This window comes from Hyla sarda, chromosome 5 (genome assembly GCF_029499605.1).
Source record: "Hyla sarda isolate aHylSar1 chromosome 5, aHylSar1.hap1, whole genome shotgun sequence".
Classification (NCBI taxonomy): Eukaryota; Metazoa; Chordata; class Amphibia; order Anura; family Hylidae; genus Hyla; species Hyla sarda.
In genome coordinates, this window is record NC_079193.1 from 323,727,285 (window position 1) to 323,753,972 (window position 26,688).

Consider the following 26,688-nt stretch of genomic DNA (forward strand, 5'->3'; position numbering starts at 1 on the left):
GTGGCCTCCCAGGTCATAAAATCTTATTTTTGGGGGGTTGGTCCCATGTCCAAGCCCAACATAATGCTGCCACACAACCCGCACTACCCTCTCAGGGGGACGGGGACAAAGTTTCTCTGCACATTTTCAAGCCTTTCTCCCACCCACCAGCTCCACACATCCACCATCCGTCCGCTACCTGTTGTGAAAAAACACAATATATAGGGCACTTTTTACTGTTGATATAGATCACACAGGCTGTAACCAGGGTGCCTCCAGCTGTTTTAAAACTATAACTCCCAGCCGAAGGCTGTCTGGGCATGCTGAGGATTGTAGTTTTGCAAAAGCTGGAGGCACGCTGGTTGGAGGAAGAACGGGTCTCCTTTTTGAATGGCTGCGTGGAACCAGACTTAGGGTGCATGCACACAATGTTTTTGCAATACAGTTCCCGTATCAGGTTTTTGATGAAAAACGGATTCCTCAAAACCTGACTAAACTGTATCAAAACGTGTGTACAAATTTCAAACCATATACAGTTTAAAAAATGATGTCCGGTTGCATCCTTTTTTTAAAGAAAAAAAACGTATAAAAGTTTTACATTTTCACTCCATTTTGAATAAAGTTTCACTTGTTTGATTGAAATTCCAAGAAAAAAAAACTGTGCAAATTCAAAAACCATATAGTGCAAACCAGATAGAACCGTACGCACATACGGTTCTGCATGGTCCCCATTGACTCCCATGTAAAAAAAAAATAAAATAAAAAAAATAAAAAAAAACACGTATACGGTTTAATACAGTTTTTCACCCGGACTAAAAACATGGTAGTCTACGGTTTTGGGTACAGGAAAAAAAAAAACAAACAAAAAAAAAAAAAAAACGGACAAAACAATTTTAAATGGAGAGTCAACGCATATGGTTTTTAATACGGTTCCGTACGGTTTTGAAATTGAAAACGTATATGGGAACTGTATTGCTAAAACGTGGTGTGAACCCGGCTTTACAGAGGTCAATAACTATTTTTATGACGTCTTTTCATTTTCGACCTATCAGAAGCTTCTAAAGCCGTGACACTGTTGTCTGTCATTTTCCAAGCTATTAACTTGATGTACATAAACTTCTGTCCCACTGGAAAAGCCTGTAGCTGTCTGGGAATGCTGGGAGTTGTAGTTTCCCAACAACTGGAGGCACCCTGGTTGGGAAAAACTGGTCTAGGGTGTGATTATGAGGCATTGTAAGATTTTTAAGGGCCCAGAGAATTAATATAAACCATGCACTCCACTTTTCTCGCACAATTTCCGCACAATTCTGAACTAAATTGGGAAAGATGTCTCCTCTATGGGATTCACCTACCTTGATGGTAACTTTCACAGAGGTCATCACCAGATGTGTGCATTTCTCCGTCCAGTAATTTACAACGTGGCCCCCTAACGTCAATAGCGACTGTGTTAGAGAATTCTTTTCTGAGGCATTTAGGCACGAAGAACAAGCCACTAGGGGCTGATAAATTACCCTGGAGGGAAGGAAACAACAGGAGCGATACATCATACACATATGTTCCTGCAAAACACAATATATAATCAGCTCCAAGGCGGTATATCAATGACTGAGGGATTACACAACCTGGCTCCAGATGATGTACAGCAAAGGCCAAGGCACCGCATGTCGTGCAGTCATTTATAAGTTAAAGGGGTACTCCGGCGGAAAACTTTTTTTTTTTTTTTTTTTTTTTAAATCAACTGGTGCCAGAAAGTTAAACAGATTTGTAAAGGACTTCTACTAATCTTTATCCTTCCAGTACTTTTTAGCAGCTGTATGCTACAGAGGAAATTATTTTATTTTTTAAATTTCTTTTTTGTCTTGTCCATAGTGCTCTCTGCTGACACCTCTGTCCGTGTCAGGAACTGTCCAGAGCAGCATAGGTTTGCTATGGGGATTCTCTCCTGCTCTGGACAGTTCCTGATACGGGCATCAAGTGTCAGCAGAGAGCACTGTGGACAAGACAATAAAGAAATTCAAAAATAAAAAAAATTCCTCTGTAGCATACAGCTGCTAAAAAGTACTGGAAGGGTAAAAATGTTTTAATAGAAGTAATTTACAAATCTGTTAAACTTTCTGGCACCAGTTGATTTAAAAAAAAAAAAAAAAGGCTTGCCACCGGAGTACCCCTTTAAGATAACTCATCAATAATTTATAGTTAAAATGTTTTTAAAAAGTTGCATAAATTTACTTTTGCATTTCCATTAAATTATTTTCTACAGATTTTATCTACATGTCATTTCCATTACTATTCACGTGCACAGGAATAATGCAAACCCTGTTGGTTGTTTTATGTAAACTATACATGGTCCATTGAACTACACGCTTAACTCAAAATTTCAGGCTGGTTTCACGCACTGGTGAGTTATTTTTTTAGTTCTTTATTTTCACTATTTTAACAAGTAGAGGTTGGCCCTGATTTACTAAGAGTGGAGTGTAGGTTTCTTTGTGGGTTTTAATTCCCTACAATTTATTTCCCACGGTATTTACTAAGGTTTCCCCACATTTTCCACTTTCCCTACACTTTGCTTTTTTTACACATGCTCTGATCTGTCTGGTTTTCCTCAGCTCAAATCCACCACATTTTCTGTAAAACTGTTGGGTTTTTGTGAAAATGTTGGGAACACGCCCCTTTTCGGTGACCACACCCATTTTTCTCAACAGTCACGCCCTTTTTCAGGTTTTCTTAGCAAAATGGAGAGTTAGTCTTTTTTTTTTATTCTGGCACAGATTCTGGCGCACAACCCGACAAAACATGTCCGGTTTGCAATAGTAAATGAGGGCCATTGCGTCCAGACTGTGGGTCTAATGCAGTATTTCCCAACCAGTTTGACTCCAGTTGTTGCAAACTACAAAGTTGTAGTTTTACAACAGCTGGAGGCGCCCTGGTCGGGAAACGCTGGTCTAATGACTAAAACTAACAGGATTATCACACTCTCTGTGGGGAAAATTTATCAAAACCTGTCCACAGGATAAGTTGTCCAGTTGCCCATAGGAACCAATCAGATCTCTTCTTTAATTTTGCAGAGGCCTTGTCAAAAACATTAGATGGGATCTGATTAGTTGCTATAGGCAACTTTTCCTCTGCACAGGTTTTGATAAATCTCCCCCTATGACCCTGTTAGTTTGTATCACTAGACATGCAGAGGATTTGTAGCTAAAATTAAAAACTTTCCATTAGGGTAGGGTCACACGTGCCATATTTTGCTGAGTATTTTCCCACCCATTTAAGTCAATGAGCAGCAAAATACACAGATGATTTCACTACCCACTGATTTCAATACTTAGGAAAATACGCAGCAGCAAAATACGGCATGTGTGATCGTACCCTTAGGGTACGTTCACATGGGCAGATTACCTGTGGAATTTCCGCAGAGGATTTTGCTACCACTGACCAATGGGTCCAAAAGGAAAATCGGCAAATCTGCCTCAATTGCAGATTTTCTTCTCACTCATTGAAGTCAATGGTAGCAAAATCCGCTGCGGATTATCCACGGCAAATACGCTCTGGAAATTCTGCAGGTAATCCACCTGTGTGAATGTACCCTTTAAGCGGGTTTTCCGCTGCGTATTTGAAAGTGGGCGGGCTCTTCTCGCCTGTCCGCAGCAGATTTTCAGTGGCAGAATGTACACTGCGGAAAATCCGCCACAGAAAATCTGCTGCGGACAGCCGAGAAGAGTCCACCCACTTTCAAATACGCAGCGGAAAACCCGCAAAAAAATCTGCACGTGTGAACGTACCCTGAGGGTCAGTTCACAGGTGCGTATTTTCTGCTGCAGATCTGCTGTAGCAGATTTTGCTACTCACTGAAGTCAATGAGCAGTAAAATCTGCAGCAGCAAATCTGCATGTGTAAACACACCCTTAGGGTACACCGCTAAAGGACCGCTGTATGGTGACTTTACATGTGCCTGCTTGGAGCAGGGCAATACACCGCTACGAGCAGACACACTGCGATGTGCAAGTTGCCGCACGCATGCGCAGTATACTCTCGGCCTAGCTTATAGAACACACATCGCGCATTCACGGCGACTCGCACATCGCTTCAGTGTGTCTGCTTGTAGCAGCATATTGCCGCTCCAAGCAGGCACCTGTAAAGGCAGCATACAGCTGGGGATCCCCTCGTGTGAACGTACCCTAAAGGAGGTTTCCAGCCATCTGCACTTAGCCCCTCTATCCACAGGATAGGGGAAAAGTGCCCTCACAATTTAGAGAACATGACTCCTGAAGATTGTGTCTGAATGGAGCAACAGTGCACACTCAATACTGCTGATCCATTCACTGTCTATGGGAGTGTCGTAAAAAGCTGAGCACTTGGTGGTCCAGTATGCACCGCCTCTCCATTCAAATGTAAGACATGGGACCCAGTTGTGAAAAAGTCACACACCTCCCATGACCATGCAAGTATCCCATAATCTGTGGATACAAAATAAGTATTCCTGGTAGCAAAATCCCTTTGTTGTATGCAATGTGCGTTGAGCCTTATTCAACAATGTGGTCAACAATATGCGCAATAAAGCACAGTATTGTAATCAGTACAATGCCCAATACATAGTATACACACTTTCATTTTCATTGTCATTCCTTTTTATTTCTCCACCATTCTAAATACAAATACAATACAATTTTTCCATTTGTACATGTTTATGGGGAGAAAACACCCATAATACCTACTGTATTAATCTAGAAATGCTGCATAGATAAAGAAATAAAATATTTTTTATGTGCAGTTTCATTGATACTGGTTTGGGATTAGGGGCCTTTTAATGCAGTTCTAATACAATGCTTGTTATTCTTCAGCGCATCCATCATTATAAAAGCTTCTATAACGTTCTATTATATTTCACTGCAGTCCATTTATATGGAAATCTCCTCTTACCTGAACTTACTGTTATACACCCCAAACGTGATCTTGTCTCCAGAGTTTAAGGTTCTGGCGCTGCCAGTCTCCATCTTTTCTCCATTGATGAAGGTGCCGTATTTAGAGGACTCTTTAATCTTTAGAACAGGGATTATGTCTGGTTGACCCTGAAAGGAAAAGTCTCCGGATCATATATACTGCATGGGTATTTGTTTATATTGCTGATGCTGCCATTTAATCTCTTTTCTGGAGATGCAAGAGCTTCTTTGCTATGCAGAAATTCTATTATTTCATTGTTACCTTTTTTTTTTCCTTTTAATATTTTTATTGGTACCTGCTAAACTGAAATCTAAGAAGTATTTGTTCATTTTGGCTATGTACGTATTATGCTGAAAACATTCTCTCTATTGGTCTTTGTTACAAAATGTGCTTGCTTTTGCTCATAAAGCTTACACAGCAGTTTTATTTTCCAAACAGTGTGTCTCCAGCTGTTGTAAAACTACAACTCCCAGCATGCTGTGTAAGCTCTATTTTCACTCTTTACTTGTACACAGCCTGTATGACTCTCCTCAGTAGATTGCCTTGTATCTGCTCTCCTTTCTATCTACAGCCTGTGTGAACTGTTCTCCCTGGTTTCTCCCTCAACTCCCACTCCCCATCCCTGTCTACTATCTGAGCCTGGTATGTAACCACCTCATGCTGTCATTTTTTACACAGAAAGAGAAGATTGTGGCGCACGTGGAACGGCTTTGCCAAGTTTGGGATTGGACAAAATTACCATGCACGCCACAATCTACAATCAACAGCGCATGCGCAGGGTTCAGCAATGGAAGCCGAGCTTTAAGTCTATGAAATGGCAGCAGGTCGGAGCTTCAGAACAGAGAGGCGTTGGGGCACGATGGTACAGCAGACCCCGGGTCAGGGACACAATAAAGTCCTTTTTTATTTGGCGAATTGGATCAACAAAATGAATAAATAAGGTAAGACCAGTATACTTAATGGGGAGATTTATCAAAACCTGTGCAGTGGAAGAGTAGTGCAGTTACCCATAGCAACCAATCAGAGCTTTTCTTTAATTTTTAAAGAGGCCTGGGAAAAATAAAATAAGCGATCTGATTGGTTGCTATGGGCAACTGCGCCACTCTTCCTCTGCACAGGTTTTGATGAATCTCCTTCTATGTGAGCAATATTAGGCTGCATTCACACCACCTTATTGCTATACAGTTCCCATATACGGTTTCAAGTTAAAAACCGTACGGAAACGTATAGAAAACCATATGCATTGACTGAACATTGTAAACCGCATGTCAAACGCATCATCCAGTTTAGTCCGTTTTGCATCTTAGGCTGCATTCACATCTTGTTTTTGCAATACGGTTCCCGTATCCGGTTTCATTGAAAAAAAAACGTATCGAACCGTATTGCAAACTGTATATGTAGACATTTCATTGTAAACCGTATGACAACCGTAGCATCAGGTTGTGTACGTTTTGCATCATTTACGGGTTTATACGGTTTTTACCCGTTTACAAAACCGTAGTCTTCTACGGTCGTGTGTCCCGGTGAAAAACCGGATACAACCCGTATACGGGTATTTTTAAATGGAGTACTATGGTAACCGTATTGAACCATATGTGCGTACGGTTACATCCGGTTTGCACAATACGGTTTTTCATTTTTTGGGGGGAATTCAATAAAAAGAAGAACTTTATTTAACCCCTTAAGAACCGACCCATGTATTACATTAATGACCAGGCTCTTTTTTTTTATTTTTTATTTGACATGTATTTCTTTTAATGGTAATAACTGTAGAACGCTTTTTCTGAGCAGAGCAATTCTGAGATTGTTCTTTCGTGACATATTGTACTTGATATAACTGGTGCATTTTTGTTGACACGAAGCATTTTTTGTGAAAAACTTCAAAATATTGTGAAAAATATATTGCAAAAAAATTTCTGGCGTTTATTTTTTTTTATGGTGTACACTGGGCGGCAAAAGTGATGTTATATTTATTCTGTGGGTCAGTTGATTATGGCGATACCCATTTGATATAGCTTTCCATGTTCTTTTTCCTTTTCTGAGCAATATTATTTTTCTGCAAAAAAATGACAAAAAGGCAGTGCAGCTCAATCTACCATCTACTCCGAGGTTAACTGGTAGGTCTGAAAAACCCCAAAAGACCCAGTAATGAACAGGAGGAAATATATAATAAGAAATAATTATATAACCAGTCCTCAAAAAGTAGTGAAAAAAAGGGAAAGAAAAGGAAAGAATAAATACAGAGAGAAAAGTGATAGTGATTTAGAATTGAAAATGTACGGTGATGTGTGAGTAAAAATAAAAAAATAAAAATAAAGGTGAGTATGAAAGTTCACAATATCAAAGAAGAGTGGATAAGTGCAAAGTGATAATCAAAAAAAATTTGGGGTAATGAAAATATTAATAGTCATTAAACATCAAAAAATACCAAAAAATATGCGAATAATAAGAATGCCTGCAAAAGATGATAATTTTAAACAATCATATGCATTTATTAAAAATAATGATTAATGCCTCGGCAGGGCCCTTGCTCAGGCATGTGATCTAAATAATAAAAAAAATGCCAACTATCTCAAAATATAACAATTTAAAAATTGTCCTTTGTAGCCGAAAAAAACGTATAAAGTTGTGTGATTAGCAACAGTATTGAATATAATATCCAGCGATCGGAGAGTCTGTATAATCCAGTGATACTCCAATGGGAAACACAGTCACCTTAAACTGTAGTAAATGTTTCAATATTTCATTCAGAAGATATAATGTAATTGTTCACTGTTATCCACTTGTGTCCCACAACAGGTGTTTGTAGAATAGCAGTATTAATAGCAAGATATAGTTACAGTTGCTTATATGAAGTCAGGCACAGTACCTTACGGTTTTATTCACCGTGATGATCGGCAGCTGAATGTCTCCAGAGTTGCAGGCTCCGGGGACTGTGGGAGCCCAGTGCCCGCACGGACCGGATCAATCACTACCCTGGTATGGGTAGAGAGGTACTTCTTGTGCCGTGGTTGGGAAGATGTGATGATCCCGATTGCGTTGATGTAGAGCGCTGGGTTATATATCGTAGCCAAGCAGGAGTATCGTGCTTTGCACAGCTCAGTGGCCGGTCTGTGGAGAAATCGGCAGCGGCTGCCCGGCGTCCTCTTGGCGTGTGAATAGTGCGCTAATTCACAGAGGTCCACTAGTCCGGGTCCTACAGCGCTGTCTAGGCAGTATCGGCTGATACAGGTATAAAACAAGATTGAGATAGAGATGGCTGATAGATATGAGACAAGGCTCGACGCGTTTCACGACTTAATGTCGCATTCTTCAGTAGCCGCTTTATCCAAGGGTAGTGATTGATTCGGTCCGTGCGGGCACTGGGCTCCCACAGTCCCCGGAGCCTGCAACTCTGGAGACATTCAGCTGCCGATCATCACGGTGAATAAAACCGTAAGGTACTGTGCCTGACTTCATATAAGCAACTGTAACTATATCTTGCTATTAATACTGCTATTCTACAAACACCTGTTGTGGGACACAAGTGGATAACAGTGAACAATTACATTATATCTTCTGAATGAAATATTGAAACTTTTACTACAGTTTAAGGTGACTGTGTTTCCCATTGGAGTATCACTGGATTATACAGACTCTCCGATCGCTGGATATTATATTCAATACTGTTGCTAATCACACAACTTTATACGTTTTTTTCGGCTACAAAGGACAATTTTTAAATTGTTATATTTTGAGATAGTTGGCATTTTTTTAATTATTTTATTATTAGATCGCATGCCTGAGCAAGGGCCCTGCCCAGGCATTAATCATTATTTTTAATAAATGCATATGATTGTTTAAAATTATCATCTTTTGCAGGCATTCTTATTATTCACATATTTTTTGGTATTTTTTGATGTTTAATAACTATTAATATTTTCATTACCCCTTATTTTTTTTTATTATCACTTTGCACTTATCCACTCTTCTTTGATATTGTGAACTTTCATACTCACCTTTATTTTTATTTTTACTCACACATCACCGTACATTTTCCATTCTAAATCACTATCACTTTTCTCTCTGTATTTATTCTTTCCTTTTCTTTCCCCTTTTTTCACTACTTTTTGAGGACTGGTTATATAATTATTTCTTATTATATATTTCCTCCTGAATATTATTTTTCTGCCATTCATTTTCCAACAGCCAAAATGTTGTACCAAAATTGGCGAATTTTGCGCTTTTTTTAATGGTTTTTTTTTATGGCGTTCACCGTGCGGGATAATTTACATTATAGTTTTATAGTACACATCATTACGGACGTGGTAATACCTAATATGTATATGATTTGTGTTTTTGATCTTTTTTGGTGATAATACAGGCTTTTATTGGGAAAGGGGCATTTTTTTATTAATTTTTTTTACACTTCATACTTTTATTGAAGAACTTTTTATTACATTTTTTACACTTTTACAGGTTATACTATGCTGCAATACATTTGTACTGCAGCACAGTATAACCTGATGAGTCTGCAGACACTACAGCCTTTGGCCTCTGGCTGGATCTCACAGGCTTCCGTAGCAGGCAGACAGGAGGTCATCTGACCTCCTGCTGCCATAGCAACCAACAGCGACCCGCGATTGTATCACGGCGCCGCCGTTGGAGAACAGGGGGAGAGAGCTCCCCCTGTCAACACCATAGATGCAGTGATCAGGATTGATCACGGCATCTATGGGGTTAATGCTGCCGGCTCCGGCAATCACGGCTCCGGCAGCTGCCGATTGACAGCCGGGTCCCGTCACCGATATCCTGCGCTGCCCGTGGCAGTGCCGGAGATCGCTATAACGTATGCATACGTCCAATTGCGCGAACGTGTTGAATGATTGGACGTATGCATACGTCCTATAGCGGGAAGGGGTTAAAATGATGACAAACATAAAACCGTACCCGTTTTTTTTTTTTTTCAAGGAAAACGTATGCAAACGGACATCCGTTTTCAAACCGTATACGGTTTAAAAACGTGAGGAGGCATATATACGGTTGCACACGTTTCGGTCCGGTTTGGAGACATACGTTTTTTGTACGGAAACAGGATACGGGAACCGTATTGCAAAAACGAGATGTGAATGCAGTCTTATACGGTTTTGTTTGTTTTTTTACCCGTACCCAAAACCGTAGTCTACCACGATTTTTGGTCCGGGTGAAAAACCGTATACAGTTTTTTTTTTTTTTAAACATGGGAGTCAATGGAAACTGTACAGAACTGTATGTGCGTACGGTTCCATCCGGTTTTCACCATACGGTTTTTGACTGCACAGTTATTTTTCTTGGAATTTCAATCAAACAAGTGAAACTTTATTCAAAATGGAGTGAAAAGTTAAAAACGTATACTGTTTCTTCTTTAAAAAAAACGGATACAACTGGACATTCAAACCGTATACTGTTTTTAACCCTATACGGGTTGTAATTTGTACACACGTTTTGATACAGTTTAGTCCGGTTTTGAGGAATCCGTCTTTCATCCAAAACCTGATACGGGAACTGTATTGCAAAAACGTGGTGTGAATGCAGCCTTAGGCTGGGTTCACACCAGGTTTTTCAAATACGGTTACCGTATACGGTTTTCCACTAAAAAACGTATGGCAAAAAACGTATACAACCGTATGACTCCAAATTAAAACGTATACGTTTTTTTCCCTGTACGGTTCTATCCGTTTGCATCAGTTTTTGCCAACGGTTTTGCTATTTTGTTGGAATTAGTTTTCCAGCAATTTAATAAAGTTATTGTTATTGTTCTATTGAAATTCCAATCTGCGCATGTGTCAACTCCAAAAACGGATTAGAAAAACCGTGTGCAACCTTATTCTGAAATTCTGTGTACGGTTCTCATAGACAACAATGTTAAAAGAACCGCATACGGTTTTCCAACCGGAGTCAAAAACGTGGTCGACAGCGTTTTTGCCTACGGTTGAAAAATCGGCAAAACCGTATCCGAGGCAAAACGGATGCAACCGTACACAACATTTGGAATACGGTTTACAATGCATACGGTTTCGGATACGGTCGGATACGTTTTTTTGCGGAAAACCGTATACGGCTACCGTATTTGAAAAATGTGGCGTGAACCCAGCCTTAGACAGTGTCGGCCATTTGGTGCGACTTGGCGTGGTTCACTTTAAGGTGCATAAGAACATAGCTGTAGTGCTGTAGGCATTAGTATTATCTACATATAGACTTACCAGGCTGGAGGGTGGGTGACTGACAGAGAACGTGGCATGAGCTCTACTGATTGACTGATCATCTTCTATCAATATTGCGCAGTTCTTCCGCCCCACAATGTAGTCAGTGCCAGTGAGAAAGCGATGGATCGGTTCTGGGGACGTAAGAACAAATTATTGCTGCCGGAATTACATCAGAAAGCAACAAGGAACATGAAGGAAAACATTGTGTAACTATTTTCCTAAATCACGACATAGACCAGTCTTTCCCAACCAAAGTGCCTCCAGCTGTTGCAAAACTACAACTCCCAGCATGCCCGGACAGCCGAAGGCTGTCCGGGCATGATGGGAGTTGTAGTTTTGTAACAGCTGGAGGCACACTGGTTGGGACAGACTGATACATTGCTGAAAGTTATTTCCCTATAAAAATATCTAATAGGAGTTATCAATATGACAGACTGTAAGGGTACATTGTGGTGGGCATGTGCTGCTTAAACCATGGCCACATTGTGGTGGGCGTGTGCTTCCTAAAGGGGTACTCCACTGGGAATTTTTTTTTTTTTTTTTTTAATCAACTGGTGCCAGAAAGTTAAACAAAGTTGTTTATTGTTTCTAGAGATGAGCGAACTTACAGTAAATTCGATTCGTCACGAACTTCTCGGCTCGGCAGTTGATGACTTATCCTGCGTAAATGAGTTCAGCTTTCAAGTGCTCCCGTGGGCTGGAAAAGGTGGATACAGTCCTAGGAAAGAGTCTCCTAGGACTGTATCCACCGTTTCCAGCCCACCGGAGCACCGGAAAGCTGAACTAATTTATGCAGGAAAAGTCATCAACTGCCGAGCCGAGAAGTTCGTGACAAATCGAATTTACTGTAAGTTCGCTCATCTCTAATTATTTCTATAAAAAAAAAAAAAAAAAATATTAACCCTTCCAGTACTTAGCTGCTATAAGTTATTTTCTTTTTGAATTTCTTTTCTGTCTGACCACAGTGCTCTCTGCTGACACCTCTGTCCACTTTTAGGAACTGTCCAAAGCAGGAGAGGTTTTCTATGGGGATTTGCTTCTATTTATTTATTTATTTAGATAGCGCCTACAGATTCCGCAGCGCTTACAATTATGGGGTACAAACAAAAGACAAGTATCAGACATAAAATTACACAATAACTATTATGGACAGAGGTGTCAGCAGAGAGCAATGTGGTCAGGCAGAAAGGAAATTCAAAAAGAAAAGAACTTCCTGTGGATCATAGCAGCTGATAAATCAGTTTAACTTTCGGGCACCAGTTGATTTAAAAAAGAATGTTTTCCATTGGAGAACCCCTTTAAATCATGCTGACATTTGGTGGGTGGGGTTTTCCAATAGCTTTGTCAATTGGCTGCATAATTCTGCCAGTAATAACACAGTTTTGACCACAAAATTACTGCAGTTTTACTAGACAGGAGGAGGGTCCGGCACGGGTGACTGGAAGCCGCTGCATACCAGTCAAGTGAATGCAGCACGTGCGCTGTTCAAGGTAAGTTTTACACTCAAGGCAGCATGACACTGAGCCGAGGAGAACGCCCCCCCCCCCCCCCCCCCCAACACCCATCTGGCTATTTAGTAGGGATCGACAGATTATCGGTATGGCCGACATTATCGGCCGATAATCACAATTTTGGGCATTATCGGTATCGGCAATTACCTTGCTGATAATGCCCCGGCCCCGCACCACAACCGCCCCCCCCCCCCCTGACCCGCTGCACCGCGTCGCACCCCCCACCGCACCGCCCCCATTGCCTCCCCCATCCCCGGTTTTATAATTACCTGTTCCTGGAGCCCACGCTACTTCTTGCTCCTGCTGCGTCCTGCGTTACGCTGTGCGCAACGCACAGTGACAGTTCAGGAGGACGCCACCGGAGCCAGATGTGGAGTGGACCCCGGGAACAGGTGCGGCGCGGCGGTGGGAGCGGTGGCGGTGATAGGTCTCAGGACCCCCGGACAGGCAGGGGGAGAGAAGTGGGTGGCGGCGGCCTATGGCACCGCAAAAGCTACTGCAGTGCATTGATTTAAAGCGCCCGCTTTAAAATCAATGATCTGCAGCGGTGTCGCGGGGGGATAAATAGCCGATAACTTATACCGGAATATCAGTATAAGTTATCGGCTATCGGCCCTAACCTCCACCGATTATCGGTATCGGCCCAAAAAAACAATATCGGTCGATCCCTACTATTTAGTCATGATACATTTCTAATAAAGGAGGACAAAGGTAAAACACAGCAAACAGCTATAAGAAAAGATGCTGTAGAATTGTTATTTCATAAGAAATAGAAGAATTTACTAAAATAGACAGGTCAGGAGTGGCCACAGTGTCTTACGCATGGTGCAGAGCTGAAGCACGTACACAGTAGAATCACTGCTCCGTGCTGCACTACAGACGCCATAATAGCATTACACAAGATTATGGGTCTAGCACTGTTTACACATACAGTACCAAGAGGGATTATGTACAGAGCGGGCGCACTGAGGAATCAACTCTTGTGATTTACTAATAAAATACAGATTCTTAAACTGTACCCGTCACTGAAAAATGTAACTCCCACCATGACCAAACAGCCAAATGTGAAACATGTTAATTTTTTCGGCAAAATCCACCCTGAAATGCAGCACATTTGGTCCCAGCACCCGATACAGAGATTCCGTAGTGTGAACTGTCCTTTACAGAGCTCTGGTGTGGATACATAACTGAGGGTGATCCTGAAGTTACTATGGTTCCATATTGTGCACCGAAATTCAAAACGCAAATGAAGCTTAAAACCCCATTCACACCGCGTCGTTTTCAAGCGGAATACAGCAGAAAAATCCCACTTGGAAATTCCGTTGCAGCAGACTGCCACTGTTTTCAATGGGATACTGCTGGACCGTGCACAAGGCGGAAATTCAAAATTACGTTCTCCACAGACAGAATTGACATGTAGATTATTTCTGCGGAATCCGCTCAAAAATACAGTCATTGCCTTAATGTTGGCACCCCTGAAATTTTTCTAGTAAATGAAGTATTTGTCACAGAAAAGGATTGCAGTAACACATGTTTTGCTATACACATGTTTATTCCCTTTGTGTGTATTGGAACTAAACCAAAAAAGGGAGGAAAAAAGCAAATTGGACATAATGTCACCAAATTCCAAAAATGGGCTGGACAAAATTATTGGCCCCTTAACCTAATATTTGGTTGTACACCCTTTGGAAAAAATAACTGAAATCAGTTGCTTCCTATAACCATCAATAAGCTTCTTACACCTCTCAGCCGGAATGTTGGACCACTCTTCCTTTGCAAACTGCTCCAGGTCTCTCTTATTGGAAGGGCGCCTTTTCCCAACAGCAATTTTAAGATCTCTCCACAGGTGATCAATGGGATTTAGATCTGGACTCATTGCTGGCCACTTCAGAACTCTCCAGCGCTTTGTTGCCATCCATTTCTGGGAGCTTTTTGACTTATGTTTGGGGTCGTTGTCCTGCTGGAAGACCTAAGATCTCTGACGCAAACTCAGCTTTCTGACACTGGGCTGTACAGTGCGACCCAAAATCCGTTGGTAATCCTCAGATTTCATGATGCCTTGTACACATTCAAGGCACCCAGTGCCAGAGGCAGCAAAACAACCTCAAAACATCATTGAACCTCCACCATATTTCACTGTAGGTACGGTGTTCTTTATTTTGTAGGCCTCATTCCGTTTTTGGGAAACAGTAGAATTATGTGCTTTACCAAAAAGCTCCATCTTGGTCTCATCTGTCCACAAGATGTTTTCCCAGAAGGATTTTGGCTTACTCAAGTTCATTTTGGCAAAATGTAGTCTTGCTTTTTTATGTCTCTGTGTCAGCAGTGGGGTCCTCCTGGGTCTCCTCCATAGTGTTGCATTTGAATGTCGAAGGATAGTTTGCACTGACACTGATGGTCCCTGAGCCTGCAGGACAGCTTGAATATTTTTGGAACTTGTTTGGGGCTGCTTATCTACCATACGGACTATCCTGTGTTGACACCTCATCAATATTTCTCTTCCGTCCACGCCCAGGGAGATTAGCTACAGAGCCATGGGTTGAAACTTCTTGATAATGTTGCGCACTGTGGACAAAGGCTGTAGATCTCTGGAGATGGACTTGTAACACTGAGATTGTTGATATTTTCCCACAATTTTGGTTCTCAAGTCCTCAGACAGTTCTCTTCTCCTCTTTCCATTGTCCATGCTTAGTGTGGCACACACAGACACACAATGCAAAGACTAAGTGAACTTCTCGCCTTTTTATCTGCTTTCAAGTGTGATTTTTATATTGCCCACACCTGGTACTTGCCCCAGGTGAGTTTAAAGGAGCATCACATGCTTGAAACAATCTTATTTTTCCACAATTTTGAAAGGGTGCCAATAATTTTGTCCAGCCCATTTTTGGAGTTTGGTGTGACATTATGTCCAATATGCGTTTTTTTTCCTCCCTTTTTTGGTTTAGTTCCAATACACAGAAAGGGAATAAACATGTGTATAGCAAAACATGTGTTACTGCAATCCTTTTCTGTGAGAAATACTTCATTTTCTTGAAAGGGGTGCCAACATTTACGGCCATAACTGTATGTGTGCCGACTTGCTCTGCCTTCTTAAGGTGACCACACACAATGTAGCCAAACTATGGTGAGATTTATCAAAACCTGTGCTGAGAAAAGCTGGTCAGTTGCTCATAGCAACCAATCAGATTGCTTCTTTAATTTTAAGAACTCTGCAAAATGAAAGACACAATCTGATTGGTTGCAATGGGCAACTGCTCCACTTTTCCTCTACACAGGTTTTGATAAATCTCCCCCAATGCATTTTTTTTATTTTATTTTTTTTATGCAAAAATTGTGGCAGAAGTCTGTGTTTACGCAGCGTGAACAACCCTATGCACATGCACAGAACGTATTTTTTTTTCTTTTTTTTTTAAACATCAACAGATCTGTGCACATACAGCATTAGCCTATCAAGGCATGCTGGGATGTGTAGTTTTGGAATCCACAGCTTGGAGATCCTTGGAGTAGGTCAGTGTTACCCAAACAGTGTGCCTTCAGCTGTTGCAAAACTACAACTGCCACCAAGCTTGGACTGTCCAGGCATTCTGGGAGTTGTAGTTTTGCAACAGCTGAAGGCACACTTATATTGAAACACTAAGACTCCATTCTAATCAATAAGACAACCGACTGGACAGAAATTTAGATACATTGGAAGAGATTAATCAAAACCTGTCGAGAGGAAAAATTACTGAGTTGATCATAGTAACCATCTCCGCCATTTAACCTTTTATGTATTGTGTATAGCTGTTGCCCAGGAAACTAAAATGGAAGTGATTATTCAAAACAGTGCCACTCCTGTCCATGTCAGGTACTGCAGGTCATCCTTTGTCACGAGAAAGGAGGAGATAATTTTTGTTATTGCCGGACAATCCTCTAAGTTTACATAAAAAACACACATTAGGGCAGTGTTTCCCCAACCAGCGCACCTCCAGCTGTTGCAAAACTACAACTCTCTGCATGCCCGGACAGCCTTTGGCTGTCCGGGCATGCTGGGAGTTGTAGTTTTGCAACAGCTGGAGGCACCCTGGTTGGGAAACACTGCATTATGGTATACCCAATACGGCGGCTCAGGACGCTAATAATACAAGCATAGGTCTATAAGAAGAAATGCACAGGCTACATGCTCTCTATCTACCTGACGTACATCTACTCCAGTATCTTCCAACCAGTGTGCCCCCAACTGTTGCAAAACTACAAGTCCCAGCATGCCCAGAGAGCCAAATGCTGTGCAGGCATACTGGAAGTTGTAGTTCTGCAACAGCTGGAGTCACACCAGTTGGTAAACACTGATCTTCTCCAAGCTGTGGCCTCCAGCAAAACTACAACTACCATCATGCCCAGATGGGCTGATGCTGTCTGTGCACCCGTGGACATCTCTATACAATCACTATCTATATATAAAGCTGTATGGACATGACCTGGCTGCAGCCTTACAGGACGTCAATGACTCTATCTGATTATGGAGACACTATAAGAAGCCAGACAATCTCCTGTCACAGCCGTAGTTTCCTATATGACAGAGATAAGCGGCGCCCGCAGGCATTACCTCCCGCACTCTCCCTCTCCAGCCTCCACATTGCTCTTCTCTACACACAGTCGCACAGTCATGACGTCACGCAGGTGCCCTCTGTACTCGCGCACTGTCGCATAACCGTGGTGCACAGGCGACACCTAGTGGCCATATATATCAATTGCAGGATAATGTGTGCATGTGGATTTTGCTTTTTTAATGCTAGTCCAGGATGTGCAGTTCCTGCAGTCTTTACTTCACATTTCTAATTTATATATATATATATATATATATATATATATATAAAAAAAAAAGCCTATGGCTCTCTATAATAATGCCCCAGATTTATACCACACATTTACTTCCTTGAGAAGTTCATTGATCTCTGAGTAAAGGCACCTGCCATAGCTTGAGGACATAGAAGATGTAGTATGGGTATTGTGGCTTATAGTTGTATGCGTTCCCAGGATTTCCTGATCTTCTTAGGCTAGGTTCACACTACGGAATTTCATCTTGCAATTCCGCTTTGAAATTGCAGGCAGAAATTCCATTTACAAAAATGTATAGTATGGTGAAGGGGGTTTCATTCACACTTCGGAATTTTGAAGCAGAATTTGTGAAAGGAAAATCCACCTGAAGAATGGCGTTGCTCATTCTTCATGCGGAAATACTCACGGAACACATTGCAGTCTATTGGAGACTGCAGTGTCCGCGCGGTCCTAGCGCCGACAGATTCAGTTGGCACTGGCCGCACTCAGAATTTCCAGGTGGAAATTTTCTGCCCGGAGATTCTGCAGTGTGAACCTAGCCTTACCTTGCAACCTTGTGGGAGAGGAAAAGCAACAATGACGCTCTCGTCCTCACAACTGTCCTAATATCTAGAGCTCATGTCTCATTCTCATATCCTGAGCTCATATCCCAAACTCACATCCAGACGTCATATTCCTAGCTTGTATCTCATCCTCATTTCTTGTCCTCATAGCCCAAGCTCATATCCCATCCTCATATCCCGACCTCATATCTCCTCCTCATATCCTGAGCTGCTATGCCATCCTTATTTGCCGACCTCATATCTTGTTCTCATATTCCAAGCTCATATTCCATCCTCATATTCCATCCTCATATTCCATCCTCATATTCCATCCTCATATTCTATCCTCATATTCTATCCTCATATTCCATCCTCATATTCCATCCTCATATCCTAGCCTTATATCCTGTCCTCATATCCCATCGTTATATCCCAATCTCATATCCCATCCTCATATCTAAACCTCATATCCCAACCTCATATCTCAACCTCATATCCCATCCTCATATCTCTTCCTCATTCTCCCACCTCATACCTGGTCCTCATATCCGGTCTCCTGCACCAAGGCTGGCTTCCCATCATGATTTGAGTGTCCGCTGCTGCACAGATACAATTTCAGAAGCTCAAATCAGCTGATATCGTATCTGTGCATGGACATTTACAGGCCCATTAACTATTATGGGGCTGCGGACCCGATCATAGTCAGCTAGTGACTATGATCTGGTCATTTTCTCCGCATGTCAGTGTGGTGTCTGGGGTGTTGCAATGGTGAATGAGGGGTCTGGTGGTATTAACCCTTAGTTGTAGTGATTCCAGGGTGCGGTTTGCTTAATAGTAATATTCTTGCCGTCAACCGGCCCACAAACGGCAGGGATAATAAACGGAATGTCCACAGCAGATTGTAACCGGAAAACTTTAAAGAGGCACTGTCATTGTTAAAAACTTTTCATATATTGCAGGACTCATTATAATATGACATTTCACAATATACACCTGTAAAAAAAATTTTATTTTCACCTGAAATACAAGCTCAAAATAGCCACCACTGGGGGTCACCTGTCTTTTAGCCAGACAGACTAGTCTAGATTTTACAGCATACTGGATACCGGCCGTAAAGCATACCGATATGCAGTATAGGAGATTTCTATTGAGTGTATGCAAAACTACAGATAAATGATGTGTGGACATGCTGGGAGCTGTAGTTTTAAAACAGCTGGAGGCAACACTGCTCTAACACAGTTATTTACAAACATTGCAGCTTCAGTTGTTACTAAACTACAACTCCCAGCATGCTGAAATAGTCAAAGCTTTCTCGGACTCCTGAATGACAAAGAAGTTGATCAGACATTCAGGAGTCTGTGAAAGATGAATGACACATATAGTGACAGCTATGCTGATTAGCATCCAGCTTTACTAGGAGAAGATAAAACAGAACATGTATTCATAAAAATGCTGTACTTTTATCTAAAAAATCCTTGCACTCATTTTATAAAGATCTATTCTTATATTTATACATTTTATTCTGTTATGAATTCACCCTAATGTCTTCTGATTACTGCAGGCAAGCTCCAAGCATCTTCCTCTGTGTAACATAACACAGCATAAAACCAGAGAGGAAAGGGTTACAGAGTAGAGAGTACTGATTGGCTGACTGCACAGGCTTGCTCCTGTGAGGGAGACAGACTGACACGCCCCCTCCAGCCTGCACAATGAAAAAGTAACTCACCAGCAGATAAATGCTTATATCTCTGGATATATAGGTCCGAGACACCTAAAAATTATATGCACATGATCAGGATTGGGCCCTGAGTAACATATCACTTTTTTTTCTTTTTTTTGCACTATGACAGGTACGCTTTAACTAATATGCAACAGTCTTTACAATTATGCAGTCTTTCAGAGAGACCCGGGATGCAGGTTCCTCACAGGTTTTGCTGGGACTTGAAATAATGAGCTGTTTTATGCAGGCCACTGTGCTACTAATTATAAGATTTTAGCTGGTAGTAGTCACACAGGATTTGACAGGCTTGATAACTCACGGTTTTGGTGGCTGCTGGTTCTTTCAGGCTTTGGCCTAGATGAATTGAATGAAGTTATGCTGATTGTGCTTGCTTGATAGTCCAGCAGGGAGAGCAGGAACTAAGAGAGCGAATTTACAGACTACAGCCCTTTATATAATAGGGGGCTGGACTAAGCTCATTGGTCAGCAAACCTGTAAGTCCTGAACCCAGTGAACTCTGGGTATATCACATGACCCGGGAAAGGTCCTATACATTTATATTTCCTATACATTAATTAATATATCAACATAATTTATATGAGGCGACCAGGGGTAAGCCCTGCAGGAGAGCCCTATGGAGGGACTCTGGCTGAGGGGACTTTAGACAGGGACAGGACCAGGTCCTGTACCGGGACACCACATCAGATTTTTGACACAGACTGAAAATCGTGGCAGACCAAGATTCTGATATGCTGAGAAAATGACCAGATCATAGTCACTAGCTGACTACAGGTCTGCAGCCCCATAATAGTTAACGGGCCAATACATGTCCGTGCACAGATACGATACTAATTTAACTAGCTGACATATAAGTAACATGTGTACCAACTTTCAACTGAGGCTGGGAGAAGCATCACAGCTACACAAAACAGTCTGCTGTCTCTGTAACCGTTCCTGCACTTTCACTCCCTCCCGGCATGTCAGCCGAACCTGTCTGCCGTCCTATAGCAAAAAATGTCTTCAATAAAAGGTGATGAAGCAAATAAGAAAACTGGTAGTGAATACCAAGCTTTAATTTCTTACATTTTTCTACTTCAACTGAGTTTTATATATTGTATATAGATATTCACGATATTCATCACGATATTCACGATATTCATTTTTAACCTAATTTTGAGGCATAAAATGTTCTCTTTATGCCTCATAAAAGGCGGCTCCGCTGCCACAGTATATGTCGGCATCCCGTTTTCAGCAGGTGGGATGCCAACTGAAACCTGCGACGGAAAAAAACGAAAAATACAGAATGAACCTAGCCTTAGGCTATCTTCTTACACAATAAAGTTCATATATAAAAAAAAAAAAAAAAAAAAACTGTGTAATTTATCTTACAGAAATATTAATCACATTTTTTGGATGAGGTTTTGGTTTTGTGCCACTTTTTCTCATTTCGCACCATTCAGGCTGAAAACTGCACATCACATGTTAAGAGATTTTGAGATATCATTATTGAATTCTTAAAGGGGTACTCCCCTGGAAAACTTTTCTTTTTAAATCAACTGGTGCCAGAAAGTTAAACAGATTTGTAAATCACTTCTATTAAAAAATCTTAATCCCTCCAGTACTTTTTAAGGGCTGTATACTAAAGAGAAATCCAAAAAAGAAATGCATTTCCTCTGATGTCATGACCACAGTGCTCTCTGCTGACCTCTGCTGTCCACTTTAGGAACTGTCCAGAGCAGCATGTTTGCTATTGGGATTTTCTCCTGCACTGGACAGTTCCTGAAATGGACAGCAGAGGTCAGCAGAGAGCACTGTGGTCATGACATCAGAGGAAATGCATTTCTTTTTTGGATTTCTCTTTAGTATACAGCCCTTAAAAAGTACTGGAAGGACTAAGATTTTTTAATAGAAGTGATTTACAAATCTGTTTAACTTTCTGGCACCAGTTGATTTAAAATAAAAAGTTTTCCACAGGAGTACCCCTTTAAGAGATATAACTACTACTAGATATTACTACTACTATTATCTACAGATTTATGATTCAATCATGGTTCAGACTGTGTTTGTGGCATTTTATTAGCGGTATTGCTATGGTACTACACTTATATTTTACAGAAAATGACAAAAATCATTAAAATTTACCATTATTTGCATAGCAGCTGTAAAGAAAATACACTGCTCAAGAAAAAAAGGGAACACTTAACCAACACAATGTAACTCCAAGTCAATGACACTTCTGTGAAATCACACTGTCCGCTCAGGAAGCAACACTGATTGACAATCAATTTCACATGCTGTTGTGCAAATGGAACAGACAACAGGTGGAAATTATAGGCAATTAGCAATACACCCCCAATAAAGGAGTGGTTCTGCAGGTGGTGACCACAGACCACTTCTCAGTTACTATGCTTCCTGGCTGATGTTTTGGTCACTTTTGAATGCTGGCGGTGCTTTCATTCTAGTGGTAGCATGAGACGGAGTCTACAACCCACACAAGTGGCTCAGGTAGTGCAGCTCATCCAGGATGGCACATCAATGCAAGCTGTGGCAAGAAGGTTTACTGTGTCTGCCAGCGCAGTGTCCAGAGCATGGAGGCGCTACGATGAGACAGGCCAGTACATCAGGAGACGTGGAGAAGGCCGTAGGAGGGCAACAACCTTGCAGCAGGACCACTACCCCCGCCTTTGTGCAAAGAGGAGCACTGCCAAAGCCATGCAAAATGACCTCCAGCAGGCCACAAATGTACATGTGTCCACTCAAACGGTCAGAAACAGACTCCATGAGGGTAGTATAAGGGCCCGCCACAGCCCAACACCATGCGGGACGTTTTGCATTTGCCAGAGAACACCAAGATTGGCAAATTCACCACTGGCGCCCTGTGCTCTTCACAGAGGAAAGCAGGTTCACACTGAGCACATGTGACAGACGTGACAGAGTCTGGTGATGCTGTGGAGAATGTTCTGCTGCCTGCAACATCCTCCAGCATGACTGGTTTGGCGGTGGGTCAGTAATGGTGTGGGGTGGCATTTCTTTGGGGGTCCGCACAGCCCTCCATGTGCTTGCCAGAGGTAGCCTGACTGCCATTAGGTACCGAGATGAGATCCTCTGACCCCTTGTGAGACCATATGGTGGTGCAGTTGGCCCTGGGTTCCTCCTAATGCAAGACAATGCTAGACCTCATGTGGCTGGAGTGTGTCAGCAGTTCCTGCAAGAGGAAGGCATTGATGCTATGGACTGGCCCACGCGTTCCCTAGACCTGAATCCCATTGAGCACATCTGGGACATCATGTCTCGCTCCATCCACCAACGCCACATTGCACCACAGACTGTCCAGGAGTTGGCGGATGCTTTAGTCCAGGTCTGGGAGGACATCCCTCAGGAGACCATCCGCCACCTCATCAGGAGCATGCCCAGGCGTTGTAGGGAGGTCATACGGGCACCTGGAGGCCACACACACTACTGAGCCTCATTGTGACTTGTTTTAAGGACATTACATAAAGTTGGATCAGCCTGTAGTGTGGTTTTCCACTGTGATTTTGAGTGTGACTCCATATCCAGACCTCCATGGGTTGATAAATTTGATTTCCATTGATAATTTTTGTGTGATTTTGTTGTCAGCACATTCAACTATGTAAAGACGAAAGTATTTCATACGATTAGTTCATTCATTCAGATCTAGGATGTGTTATCTTAGTATGAATAAAGAAAGAGGCGGATCACTCACCCGTCCGATGCTGTGCACTTTATTTAGAAAGTGGATACAATGGCTACATATGGATAGATGGAACAATGGGTCAATTCCGGGCCTGAAGAAATGCCGCCGTCGCTTCGGACGGGGCTCTGTTACACCTTCTGCCCTGCCGCAGTTCCATCCATCCATATGTAGCCATTGTATCCACTTTCTAAATAAAGTGCACAGCATAGGACCGGTGAGTGATCCGCCTCTTTCTTTATTCATAATTTGATAACTTGTAATGTGGGGGGAACTGCCACCTATCTAAAGGGGGGAGGGGGACTGCCGCCTAACTAATGTGGGGATCTGCTGCCTATATAATAGGGGAGAACTGCCGCCTATCTAATGTGGGGATCTGCTGTCTATTGTGGGGGAACTGCTGCCTATCTAATGGGGGGGGGGGGAGGGGGTGACTGCAGCCTATCTAATGGGAGGGAACTGCCGTCTATCTAATGGGGGGGGGGACGGCAGCCTATCTAATGGGGGGGGGGGACTGCCACCTATCTAATGGGGGGGGGGGGGAACTGCCGCCTATCTAATGGGGGGGGGGACTGCCGCCTATTTAATGGGGGTGGGACTGCCGCCTATCTAATGGGGGGTTCTGCCGCCCATCTAATGCGGGGGAACTGCTGCCTACCTGGGGGACTATCTAGTACGTCCCTGCCCTGCTAATATGGGAACTAACTACCAAGCTAATATGGGGGCTACTTACTATCTACATAGGTTATATAGGGGTTTTCATACAGTGGACAGCTATTTGGCGGATTTACCTACAGGGTCAACTCTCTTGGGAGGGGCCGTATCTACTCAGGTTACCTGGGGGAACTGCCGCCTATCTAATGGGGGGATCTGCCACCTATCTAATGTGGGGGAACTGCCGCCTATCGTGGGGAACTGCTGCCTATCTAATGGGGGGGGCGGCCGCCTATATAATGGGGGTAATCTCTTATGTGGTCTGAAGTGGTAATGATGGGGGTTGTTATCAGTCACCTGATATAACTATGTAATCACTTATATGGTCTGTAGTGGTAATGATGGGGGTTGCTGTCAGTCACCTGAATTAACTGTATGTAATCACTTATACTGTCTGTAGTGGTAATGATGGGGGTTGCTGTCAGTCACCTGAATTAACTGTATGTAATCACTTATACTGTCTGTAGTGGTAATGATGGGGGTTGTTGTCAGTCACCTGATATAACTGTATGTAATCTCTTATATGGTAATGATGGGGGTTGTCGTCAGTCAGTCACCTGTATAGGACGACCTCCTAAACTTAGATGACAGACTGACATTATTGCTGTTAAAGAGGTATTCCCATTCTGCATGTGCTGACGTGATGGGGCGTGGCTAGGGGTGTGGCTGAGGGCATGATTAGTGGGTGTGGCTTGTTCCCATTTGCTCTTAGCAAAAGTTGGGAGGTATGGGAATGGTCCAAAATCTCTTCATCCAGAATCCAGATCCAGTACAGATTATATGAAGTGTCTTGAGGACGTTATTTCTGCTAAAGGAGGAGAAACTAAATATTGATGTGATATTTTTGTTGGGGTGCCCACATTTATGCACCCATCTACTTTTGATGCTGATTGCACATTTTCTGTTCATCCAATAAACCTAATTTCACTACTGAAATATTACTGTGTCTTTTATATATTTCATAGCTCAAAATTAAATTGTGAATCCAAACACCCAATTATTTTTTGCATATGACTGTATGTCTCATACTGTTTATGGGGGCCCTCTATGTCTCATACTGTTTATGGGGGCCCTCTATGTCTCATACTGTTTATGGGGGCCCTCTATGTCTCATACTGTTTATGGGGGCCCTCTACTTACTGACTTCGTTATGGGGGTCCTGTATATATCATACTGTTTATGGGGGTCCTCTATATCTCATACTGTTTATGGGGGTCTTCTATATCTCATACTGTTTATGGTGGTCTTCTATATCTCATACTGTTTATGGGGGTCTTCTATATCTCATACTGTTTATGGGGGTCTTCTATATCTCACACTGTTTATGGGGGCCCTCTATATCTCATGCTGTTTATGGGGGCCTCTATATCTCATACTGTTTATGGGGGTCCTCTATATCTCATACTGTTTATGGGGGTCCTCTATATCTCATACTGTTTATGGGGGTCCTCTATATATCATACTGTTTATAGGGGTCCTCTATGACTCATACTGTTTATGGGGGTCCTCTATATATCATACTGTTTATGGGGGCCCTCTATATCTCATACTGTTTATGGGGGCCTCTATATCTCATACTGTTTATGGGGTCCTCTATATCTCATACTGTTTATGGGGGTCCTCTATATCTCATACTGTTTATGGGGGTCCTCTATATCTCATACTGTTTATAGGGGTCCTCTATGACTCATACTGTTTATGGGGGTCCTCTATATATCATACTGTTTATGGGGGTCCTCTATATATCATACTGTTTATGGGGGTCCTCTATATCTCATACTGTTTATGGGGGTCCTCTATGACTCATACTGTTTATGGGGGTCCTCTATATCTCATACTGTTTATGGGGTCCTCTATATCTCATACTGTTTATGGGGGTCCTCTATATCTCATACTGTTTATGGGGGTCCTCTATATCTCATACTGTTTATGGGGTCCTCTATATCTCATACTGTTTATGGGGGTCCTCTATATCTCATACTGTTTATGGGGGCCCTCTATATCTCATACTGTTTATGGGGGTCCTCTATATCTCATACTGTTTATGGGGGTCCTCTATGACTCATACTGTTTATGGGGGTCCTCTATATCTCATACTGTTTATGGGGGTCCTCTATATCTCATACTGTTTATGGGGGTCCTCTATATCTCATACTGTTTATGGGGGTCCTCTATGACTCATACTGTTTATGGGGGTCCTCTATATCTCATACTGTTTATGGGGGTCCTCTATGGCTCATACTGTTTATGGGGGTCCTCCATGCCTCATTCTGCAGATATTTTTTTTTTACTGTAGGGAAAGTTGTATTTTATGGCTTCCTTGCACAATGCATTCATAGTGTGACTTTCCAATTGTAGTAATTCAAATGCAATGCTGGGCTCTGTAGTTCTATAGCAGCTTACTGCATATCTTTTAATGTAGGATACACATATCTACTCTACATGTTGGGAATAGAAGGAGCAGGAAATAAATCATTTACAGACATTCCTACAGACAGATCACATTGCGGAGTGATCCAAGGTGAAGACA

General features: G+C 42.2%; 1 protein-coding gene across 2 annotated transcripts in view; it reads right to left on the minus strand.

Annotated features, from left to right (window-relative positions):
• NBN (nibrin) overlaps positions 1-17,337 on the minus strand; it is a 92,496-nt gene extending 75,159 nt beyond the window's left edge. Inside the window, exons 1-4 of one of the 2 annotated variants that reach the window (XM_056522310.1) lie at positions 17,238-17,337; positions 11,139-11,272; positions 4,897-5,045; positions 1,332-1,491 (exon numbers count right to left, since the gene is read on the minus strand). In XM_056522310.1, the coding sequence (XP_056378285.1) occupies positions 1,332-1,491; positions 4,897-5,045; positions 11,139-11,272; positions 17,238-17,268 (474 nt within the window). In that variant the 5' untranslated portion in view covers positions 17,269-17,337. Of the gene's footprint in view, positions 1-1,331; positions 1,492-4,896; positions 5,046-11,138; positions 11,273-17,125; positions 17,145-17,237 lie in introns of those variants that run through there. The other variant, XM_056522311.1, reaches the window with a different exon arrangement.
• Between the last annotated feature and the right edge of the window lie 9,351 nt (positions 17,338-26,688).